The sequence below is a fragment of the Passer montanus genome, unplaced genomic scaffold (genome assembly GCF_014805655.1).
Source record: "Passer montanus isolate IOZ18808 unplaced genomic scaffold, ASM1480565v1 scaffold10, whole genome shotgun sequence".
NCBI classification, from domain to species: Eukaryota; Metazoa; Chordata; class Aves; order Passeriformes; family Passeridae; genus Passer; species Passer montanus.
The window spans coordinates 16453886-16465006 of NW_024356505.1; the positions used below are offsets into that span (position 1 = coordinate 16453886).

General features: G+C 37.6%; 1 protein-coding gene across 5 annotated transcripts in view; it reads left to right on the plus strand.

Moving 5' to 3' along the window:
• ETV1 (ETS variant transcription factor 1) overlaps window positions 1-10523 on the plus strand; it is a 66873-nt gene extending 56350 nt beyond the window's left edge. For all 5 annotated transcript variants that reach the window (XM_039712069.1, XM_039712079.1, XM_039712058.1 and 2 more), the window contains 3 exons: window positions 1360-1529; window positions 5027-5128; window positions 7699-10523. In XM_039712069.1, coding sequence (XP_039568003.1) covers window positions 1360-1529; window positions 5027-5128; window positions 7699-7920 — 494 coding nt within the window. In that variant the 3' untranslated portion in view covers window positions 7921-10523. The remainder of the gene's footprint in view (window positions 1-1359; window positions 1530-5026; window positions 5129-7698) is intronic.
• Window positions 10524-11121: the final 598 nt, after the last annotated feature.

The following is an 11121-nucleotide window of genomic DNA, read 5'->3' on the forward strand; positions in this document are numbered from 1 at the left end:
TTTGAGGGGAAAAATAGCAGATGTGTCATCATATTCTGGCCAGTAAAGAAAAAGTTGGATAAGACCAGGACTAGTCTTGATGTTTCAGAAGAAGATTCTCAGCTGCTTCATTTGAAATCAAAGATCAGCACAAGGAAAGAATTTGATCCTGTGTAATACTGTGCTTGCTATTTGCACATTGCACAGCTATTATTACAAGGAAAAAACCTGTCCTTGAAAAAAAAGTACTTTCAGCACTGGAACTTGAACCTCACATAAACCAAAAAGCCTTGTGTTGATTTATTTGTTTTCCACAGCTATTGAGTCAATTTTCTTTCCTGATTACAAAAGGAAGTGCTCCATTTTTAATATTATTATTCTGCCTTTCACTACGCAGAGCCATTCTGTAATGGCTGTCAGAACATCCTAATGTTGTGGTTGAATTTAAATTCCTGACTTTCTTTATTAAACAGGTCACACTGTTTATTGGAGGCTTTTGCTGTTCTGATAGTTGAAATGAGGAATTTACCAGTATATCTAGGATTCCAGTCCTTGTGTGGAGAAAAAAAATAGTGTCTGCTTCAGCATCAGACCTTTCAGCTGTTGTTGTTTGCATGAGTTGTTCAGTATAAATATGATTTAAAAACAACAAAGACAGTATGGATGTAACAGGATGGTTTTCTCATTGGCAATTTGTGGAACAGCTAGTAGAATGTTATGGATATTTTTAAAATGTTTTTCTGGACTTAAAATTATAGAAAGATTAACTTACTGCTTTTCAGAGGGAATACTAATTTAATATGTAGATATGAGTAAAAGTAATTCTTGCTCATGTGCAAGTCCAATATGGCACAAAGGAACTTGTGTATCTGCAGGATTTGCATGCCTATAACAAAGCACATGCTGTTTAAGTCCAAGTCAAATACTTTGTCAAAATTTCCTTAGAAGCATTTTCATGCAAGAGAAGTTTCACTCAATAGGGTTTTGCACCTTTATGAAGCCTACGTTACCAAAACTGGGGCCTGTGAAAAGTATGGTCCACAAACACAGTTCTTCACAATCAGAGCTGCTTCAAAAATAGTTTATGTACTTTCAAAGAGAGGATATTACAAAATGGTTTGCAAGAGATTTGCATTTATCAAACCTACATAGGAAGACACTTAATGAGACTTCCATAAATCATGAATGAATTTAGATGCTTTTTAGTATATGAATATGTTATTTTAAGTCCCCAGGAAACAGGGGAATGTTGCATTTGAGGGTGGCTGATTCTTCCCATTGTTTTGTTACCCTTAATGATTGCTTTGCCAACTTATCTGACAAATTGAGTGATGGTGTTCCTGGGCATTGCTCCTCTAACGTTGTTGCTGTTGTGTGCAGGAGATGTCAAACAGGAGCCAGGCATGTATCGCGAAGGACCCACGTACCAACGGCGAGGCTCGCTTCAGCTCTGGCAGTTCTTGGTAGCTCTTCTTGACGACCCATCAAACTCTCACTTCATAGCATGGACTGGCCGAGGCATGGAGTTCAAGCTGATTGAGCCAGAGGAGGTGAGTTAGACAGACAGCATGCATGCCCTCACATCCACTGCCCCATCCTGCAAACTTAACTGTGCTTCTTTGGACTTTGGACTTGTTTTCCTTCAGTATTTTGCTTCAGTAATGCTTTTGAAGGGTGACAGAAAGGACTGGCAAGGGCAGTGCTTCAGTTAGGACAGAGATGTGGTTTAAGCATAGATTTGACTCCTAGTCCCACAAAATAATAAAAATATTGCAAGTACTAAAGTTAGTAAATAGTTTGCATTAATTGTGGGGTCTGCATTTTTCAGAATCACTTCATGGTTGTAACTGTATCCCAAAATCCTTTGGAAACTTGTCCCTTACTAGTCTTTCAACACCAAATGTTAGATTCATTAGATTGCATCATTAGATTGTTTAGTACAGGCTTAGATCCTAGCCTTGCAGACGCTCATGCACATGCATGTCTCTTCTGAACCATGGGGTAGATAAAATTGCTTATATTCATGAACATTTGCTGAAGCGTGTCTTAGTTCACTTGTGTGATAAACAGGAATAAATTGAATGTTTTATTATGTAAACTGTTTCGGACTAGATAATGTTATGTAACCCAGCCTGCATTCTAAACTGTAATGGAAATTGTTGGACGATCAGGTGTATGTGAATTTTGTTGTAAAATTTAAGTGGAGGATTTAATTAAGGTTGTCAAAAGGCAGTATCATTCTGCTTTAGTTTTCTTGCCCATTGAATAGGGTTTTCTAATAGAGAGGACTACATCAAATTTTCAGACAGTATCCCCTCCGAGTTAGAGCTGAGTGGGAAGGCTTGGGGGTGTATGGCTGCTTCTGCATTCCACCAGCTATTTCTGCTGTTTGCCATCCATCTACTGGCATTAGCAGTCTGAAAGCTTTCTTGCATGTTACTTACATAGTCTGCTAACTACTCTGTGGAGGTGGTGGAGCAGCTGGGGTTGGTGTCAGGACTGATGTCCCTTTCCTTCCCGACATAGTCTGGCTGTGGAGCAGGTTGCTGCAAGGACCCCAGTGCTGGCTCTCGTTTGTTTGAGCATCCCCTGCTCTAGTGATAGTCACCATGGCAGATCCTGGCATTGAGTATCTTAGGATTTGAACTCTGAACAGTCTTAGCCAATATGATACTGAAACTTTGCTGGCAAGCCTGCAGCCTTAGCAGGCTGCAAGGATTCCTTAGTTGTGTAACCTGTCGAAGAACAGAGTGAAATCTTTGGAAAGTCTTTTGTTTGGTTTTGGTGAATGATGCACATGATTTTCCCCCCCTACCCTAGTCTCATATTTTTTACTCTTTTAGTTTTGCCTTGTCTTTCAGGTATGTCCAATTTTTTTTCAATATTGAAGCATTTTATTGAGAAATGGTTTCCAGCAGATGGTGCAAAAACTTTATAGATTTTATTAGCTAAACCCCAAACCAAATAATGAGTTTTCCTTATTATGTAATTCCCTGAAGAACTGGATATTCTAATTTAACTTAAACAGATCATCTGCATGTCTGACTATGTAGAAGTTGCTTTGTATTTTTGAGCAGCATTGCATCCAAGATCTGGAGGAGGCTTGAAGCTTGCCTCACTCTGTGTGTTCCTAGAAGTACAAAGGAGTTTAAGTTGTTTTCATATGAATGTCATGAATCTGACAGAAACAGTCAATTAAAATAAGAATAGCCTATGGGAAGTCACACAATTCTGTTGGTTGCCAAGTATAAACTGAAGGGAAATCAAAGAGCTTGTTGGTTCTGCTGTGGCAAGCTAGGATGTCAGTGACATGACCTTTTCATCCATTCCTTACTGGAGGTTTATGCCCTCATAGAGAGTGACAACATAAATGAATATGTATCAGCTCCTGGAGTGCCGTAGTTCATTCAGGAAGTAAGTAACTGTGAACTATGGTGCCTGAGAATTAGGCATAGGTCCATTTATGTGGGCTTGTCACAGGGACAGCAACCTTCAGCAGGAAGGTAGGGTAGAAGGGTGGAATCCCTTCCACAGAGCAGGACTAGGTAAATGCTGTGCAGTTCAGGGATGGGAGCTGGACCTGATTGCTTGTTTAGGAATCTCAAAGTACCACACAGTGGAACATATTCTTCACCATTACTTGTTGTTTATGTTTGCTGTGTATTTATTTATTTTGCAAGGCTGTCCTTTTAGGACTCCAAGTAATGCAGAAAAAAACCATGGAAGGGACAAAAAATGAGTGATGTGGTCATGTGTTACAAAAATGAATAGGTGAATCAAAGTTAGACATCAAATCTGCAGCTGGAATAAATGTAAGTGATTGGAGGTGTGTTTCAGTACAGCTAAAATGTAGCTGAAGTTAGCAGAGCTGTGATAATTTACATAAGCCTGAAAAGCTGCACCACTGTAAGGAAATAACGCTTTCAAAAAATTTTAGAAATTATAGTCCAGGTGGACACCAAAATCAGATTTTTCTTAGTGCTGCATGTTGTCATGGCTTGCATCAAAAAGCTCCAGACACCTATGGGAAGTTTTGCAGAGCAGTCTGCAGAGAAGCTGCTTGGCTACTCTGTGCTTTTTCCAGAGCTGTATGCATATGCATCTCTCAATAATTTTTATAAAATGTGCTTCAAAGAGTTCATCAGCTCTAGCTTTTTTCCCCTCAGGTGATATTATAGTCATTTTTACAGACAGTAATTGAAATGTCACAAATAGCCGATTAAATTTCAGGCGAGGAATAAGAAGTTAAGCTCTTTAAACAAAGGGTCGCTCTGTCCAAAGCTATCTTTAGCAGTAAAACAGGAAGCATAAAGTCAAGTAGAAAGCGTAAGTCAGAGCAGAAGGCATATTGTTCTCTATGGAATAGTTTCATGAGTTACTTGCAGTTCGTTTTTTATTGTTATTTTTAAGGGAAATTATACAGCTGAAACGATGAAATTTCTGTTCCATTCTTCACACCACCATATAGTTCTTCCAAGCGATTATTCTGCCTCCTCAGATAATTCATTTTTTTGCTGAAGTAATGTTTAGGACTGGGAGTTGTCTTTTGACTTGTATCTCCTAATAATCACAACATTTTTGTCATTCCAAGTACAGTCTGTATTAGTTCATGAACTGTGTATGCATGTGTGTTTAAAATAACTTACTTTTTTTTTCTGACAGCAAGGAAAAGATAGCCATGGTACAATTATCCATAGCATCAAACTGAAGAAAAGATGTGTAAAAGTTTTCTGGAGGAACTTGCTAAATGTTTTTTGTCTATTATCTCCTTGTGTGGCTTTATTTTTTCATTGGTTTTCTTTATTAAAAAGCAAAGAAAAACCCTAACCCTCCATCACATTGTCCAATAAGTCTGTTACAGATTAAAGATGATGTACATCCAATTAAAATTCATAGTAATACATGGGAAATTTAGGTCATGGCAACCTTTTCCTATTTGTTGCACCTGCAGGGTTTTCCCTCCTGCATCCCCAAATAAAGTATCTGATGATAAGATCTGCTTGTTAAATGCATTTAACAAAACATTGCTAATCCATTTTTGTGGCAGGTGGCACGTCGCTGGGGGATTCAGAAAAACAGGCCAGCTATGAACTATGATAAACTTAGCCGATCGCTTCGCTATTATTATGAAAAGGGAATCATGCAAAAGGTGAGCAGTTAATTTGGTATTACATTTCACCAGAGTCTTGCATGTTAATGCATAGGTCAGTTTACAAGGAGTTCTTGTAATTGCATGGCTTAAGTAGTTTTTTCATCTGTTTAGGCAAACACTAAGCTTTTGGACCTACTAGGTACAGTATATGCATTAAGAATTTTTTTTTTCTATGTAAAAATCATCTGTGGTTTTAGTTCACACAATGCATTTCATGATTATAAGGAAAGAAGTAACATTCAAAAATATCCAAAAGAGCTTCCTGGCAGCTGGAAAAGGCAAACAGTAGAGTACAGTATGATTAATGTTTTGCAGATCTAAATTAGCTGCCCAGTGCTTGGGTACTCTAGCAAGTGCAAGATAGAGGAGAATAATTATGCCTATTAACATACCAAGTACTTTAATATTTTTACTAATAGTGTTGTAGTAATACTGGTTTTGAATGGAATTTAATATTTATAATAACCGAATTAGGAGAAATATTTAACAATAATTTATATATTACAGGCCAGTCTTGCTGACAGTATTCAAGCCATCCTCCTTCTGTGGCTTGCTGATTTTTAAATCTTGCTGTGTACTACCATGTAGATTGACTGAGAAATCAATAGGAGAGGCCAGTTTGCTGTATCTACAAAACTGCCAGGTGTGATCAAAGATCATAATAAACACCTTGGACTGCAAAACTTATTCCATGTCTTTTCAATTGGTCTTGTGACCAGTGATGTTGAACATATTTAAACTTGTCATATGCCAATTCCATGAATGGAAACAGTGCTCTTAGGTTACTGGGAGAGTCACTCAAGTTATCCTTTTCCAGTAGGATTTGTGAAGTCTGAAAAGTTCTCTTTCTCAGATTATAGGATTTTTGTAGCGTGCTTCTTTTTCGTTAACAGTAGTCAACTTGGACAGCAATCTGGGCTAGTATTGGCTTACAGTTCTTCAGTAGTTCAGCACCTCATTCATTTTTGTGTGTTATGTAACTGTGCACAGAGTCTTTGTAAAGCAGATTGGAGACTGGGTCCGATCAGGGAGAAGCAGATGTGCTTGATTTTGCTGACTGGTGCTTCAGGCAGAGGAGTTCCTTGTTGCAGGTTGCAGCTCAGCAGCATAGGCAACTGTGCTGCCAGTGCACTTCAAAGGCAGCAGAGGCAAAAAAAAAAAAAGTAGCAGAGTGAAGCAAGTTGAAAAGGTGGGGATAGAAATACCAGAAGGCTGATAATGCTGCTCCAACCCACACATCCATTTAATGTGGAAGGTTTACAAATACTTTGGATGGCTAGCTTGCTACAACCTAAACTACTAGTTTATTATCTCTACAAGAGTGGGTTTAACACACGTTTTGAAAGCTAGCTTGCATGTTTATGTTTCTGACATAGCAATGTTTCGGGTTTGTCCTAGGATCACTCTATCTGGCCAGTTCATGTATGTTAAAAACGAATAGGAGTTGTAGATGCAGAGCAGGTTTCTTTATGGCAAAGTTTTTATGCATGTTTTTCCTCCTTTTTTTAAATCAACAATGATGGCAGGTTATGGAAAAGCCTGATTTCTGAATGCAACCTCTAGGCTATCAAACTTGCTGACATTAATTTGATTTTAAAAATTCTGCTGCAGATACAATCCCTACCAAATTATATTTGGAGAATAAGTAAGCTGAAAGTTTAAGGAGATGCTTCAAACTATTTTGCAGCCATAAGAAGAGAATTAAGTTTGCAACACTTTTTCCATCTTCACTAACTCACTTCATCGCTATAGTAGCTGGAGTTGCAAGAAACAGACAATATGATTTTATTTAAAATAATTTTAATAAATTGTGAGTGTGCAATCTAATGCATGTTTTTAAGCACAATTTTTAAAATAAGGTACTTGAGAAGACACTATATTGACTTCTGTTTGTTGTTTGTAATAAGACAGCAATTCTGTGTTGTTTTTATCATTCTCTGCTTTTAGGAAATTGAAACATAGACTTTTAAGGCTGTTTCTGATTAGGGAAAACTTTAGGATCTTTGGACAAATTGCCCCTCCATAAGCAAATCCAAATGTCCCAGCTTTGCATGAGCAATTGCTAAGTACATATTAGCCTACGTATTTGCTTACGCTGTCCCTGTACAATCAGCAGGCACTATAACTAAAGTGCTTTTATTCATAAGCATGAATCAATCTGTGTAAAGTGAAATCCAGATCTCTGCTGTACTATGTGATTCTTTTTTCCACTTCGCACACGGGGTGTGTAATTTTATTTTGCCACTGTAGTGACAATTTGTTTACATTTTCCAATAAGAACAATTCCATTTGTGGTTAAGTAGAGGAAACGATCGCAAACAAATGTTTAGAAGCAGAATACTTAGTTCATCTTCCAACAGGATGTCATGAGTGGCAAAATTAAGAGCATTCTGCACAGTCTGCTTTGGCAGGTCCCTCTTGTCTTTGCTAGGTTGTTACCTTACCAGTTCTGCTGTCGCATTATTAATTGTGTAACAAAGGTGAGTTCTTTGCAAGACTGTTGAACTTGGAGCTGCGAAACACAAGGCCTTATACTATGCCTTTTTTTTCTCTTCTGTTGTCCTAAGGTGGCTGGAGAAAGATACGTCTACAAGTTTGTTTGTGACCCTGAAGCGCTTTTCTCCATGGCTTTTCCCGACAACCAGCGCCCCTTGCTGAAGACTGACATGGAGCGCCACATCAATGAGGAGGACACTGTGCCTCTGTCCCACTTTGATGAGAGCATGGTCTACATGCAGGACGGAGGCTGCTGCAACACCCACCCCTATAACGAAGGCTATGTCTATTAAAAACAGTGACACTGAAGGGGTGCTTCCCCCTCCCTTAAGCTTCTCCTCTTTCCCAAGACCCAGAGGAAAGCTGAATCGACTTCAGTTTGTTTTTTAAATAGTACACTAAAAGGGGCTTTTCCTGTTGCATTACTCCTATGGTCTGCCATGGACAGCGCACTTTATTTGAAAGGGGAGGGTTGGAACCTAAACATTATTCTGTGTAAAAGGAGGAAAAGGGTGGGTTTGCTTTTTACTTAAGTTTGGGAAGGGAACATACAGGTTTTAAGTACAAAAAAAGCTATATCATGTCTGTTTTGTTTCATATCAGCATAAGATATTGTACATTTTCTCTGGGTATCCGTAGTACAGTTAATTCTCATTGTACAAAATAACCACTTTTGATGATGATATCAACACAGCATGCCTAGGGCATTTGTTTCTTGCCATTCCTAATTGCCTTTCTGCAGTAATAAAAGAGAAGCAAACCATATACCACAGCATTTAATTTAGAAGTTTCCAGTGGCAAAACTTGTACCTTGTCTTTGAATAACCAGATAGTTTTCCTAATTTTTTTTTCTGTTTTTTTCCTCTTTCTTTTTCTATTTTTTTTTTTTGTGGATGACTTTAAAAAAAATATCCTATTTAATGACAGACTGGCCATAAGTACAGTGACCAAGCAGTGAAATCCCTGACTTCAGACTGCAAGCTGCATGCTGTATCTGGTGCCACATTGCTATACATGTATGGCCCATGCTAAGGTGTTGATTTTTCAAGATCCATTTGAGGTTAGTAATTACATGGAGTAGGCTTTCTGATGATCATGTCAGCATTAAATACAGGATCATGATCAGGAGGGAGAAAACATTTTGTATCCTTCCATTTCCTTTGGTACATAAATAAGTTATTTAATCAATAGGAATTAACTGTACTAAGTCACATATCTAATTATGCTGTTTAGACACAGCAAGCACTCCTTGAGAAAAATATCCAATACACTAAATAGGTACTTTAGTAATTTTTAGACACGGTACCCATTAATATGCATTTAAACCTTTTACTGCTGTGTTATGTTGATAACATATATAAATACTAGATAATGCTAATGCTTCTGCTGCTGTCTTTTTCTGTAATATTCTCTTTGATGCTGACTTTACTATGACCATTTATAAGCAATGCTGTAACTACAGGTAGCATTTCAGGACAAAATAGATGACTTGAACCATTTATTGCTTAGAAAATAGCTTACGCCATAGCTGTGCTATAAGCAGCTTTTATGCGCATCCACAAATGACTAGTAAGCTTCAGCTTGCTAAGGAAAGCTCTGCAGAACCTTTTGTAATTTTCGGTGGAACAGAGATGAACTGTCAAAGAATACCATGAAGTTGCTGTATGACGTTGTAGTGCTGGCACTGGTGTTACCAATCAACTTGTTTTGGACACTAAATGTAAATGTGATCGGATATGCTCGGAAGACAATTTAAATTTTGAGGGGTTTTTTGGGTTGTTTTGTTATTTTTTCAAATTGTTTTATTTTTTGAGGGGTTACCTTGGACACAAACCACATGTGCTATTCTGTATGTAAAACAAAAACTGGCAAAACCCCAAAAGTTTAAAATATTTATGAGCACCTTTTTTGAAATACAATAATTCATAGGTTGAAGAGGTGGAGAGGGAGCTAAGAATTGGATTTCATTTTTTGCTGAGTGAAATTTAAATAGTTGTTATATGAAGTACCTAATTTTCCTAGATTGTCAAGAAGTGGGAGAAGAGTAAATACATAACCATAAAAAGACAAGAATAACTTCGATCATAATGGATGGATTTCAAAGACAGTCTTAGGTGGTGGGTTTATCTTCCATCCTTTGTCAGCTAAGACACTACTTAAGTTATGAATATTTTAATACACATTTAATCAAAAGTAAAGAAGTAGTGGTCACTAGAAACCACAGGTGCATAAAAAGCATTTGGGCAGGTATTTAATTTACCCAGATCCATGAGACAACATATTTTATGATATATGCCTTAATATGCCACCTAATTCTGTCATTCATAGGTCTCAATGGCACTTAAATACTTGGTGATCAACTGAGAAAAAGAAGTCTAAAATTGCAGAACTAGCAAAAAGGAAAGGGAAAATGTTGAGTAATATTGTTTAAAAAAAATGTGGTTTCCATTGAAATAAGGTTCAAATGAAACATGCTTTGATGAAAAGTCCTTGGATTGGTTTTGGTTCTTTAATGTCAGCACAGAGCGCCTCTTGCCTGTGGCAGGATGTGGGTATTTGGGAAAGGGGTTGGACAAAAAAAGGAAAAAAAAAGATTTTTAAAATTGCATCGAATGTGTAATATTTAAGAAGAAAAAAAATATATATATATCTGTATATGGTAGTGACTCACTGAACAAAACAAGCAGTCAGACCAACATTACACGATCTCTCAGCAGAAGACAAAAAGGTCTTTCACTGAACTGATTAACCCTTTTTAAAATGTACCTAAGAGGTTTATTTAAAGTCTATTTTTATTCCACTTTTTTTGTTTGTTTGGGGTTGGGGTTTTTTGTTTTGTTTTGTTTTGTTTGGGGGTTTCCAGGTAGAATAATAAATCTGGCAGCTGATTTCTGCAAGATTGTTGTGTATTGGATTCCTAACCATTTGGATTGGAGAGGCCCCTGCAGAAAGGTTATTCTTTTGGGTGAGGATGGTCTATGCCCAGTGCCTAGAATGGCTTGCTTCAAAGTGTAACAAAAAAGGAAAAGAAAAAAAAGAAGAAAAATAAAAAAAAAAAGAATGGGGGAAAAAAAAAGGGTGGCGAATGTACAATTCATGTGTATGTATATAGGAGTTATAGCAGGGACTTAGATGACCAAAGCATTGTATTTGACTGACAAAAGGGAGGAGGATGGTATGTGTATATTTTGGGATTGATTCCTACTAAGAACACTTACACGTTTTCAGAGGGCATTTTAATACCCTACTGGATTTGAATGTGGGATGTTTGGGGCTGGGGTAAGGGGCTGGGTTTTCATTTGGTTGCTTTGGGTTATTATAATTTTGTTTTCAAGCTGTACCACAAGTGGAGGGAATATGCAGCTTTCACCTGTTTTTAGTAGGAGCTGTAATAGAATAAATCTGTTTGCTCGTCTGTCTCTGTGGTGGGCAGAGCATTGGAGCAGACAGGGTAGAGCTGCTGTGAAGTTGGGAGGCATCGCTGGAAAGACCCA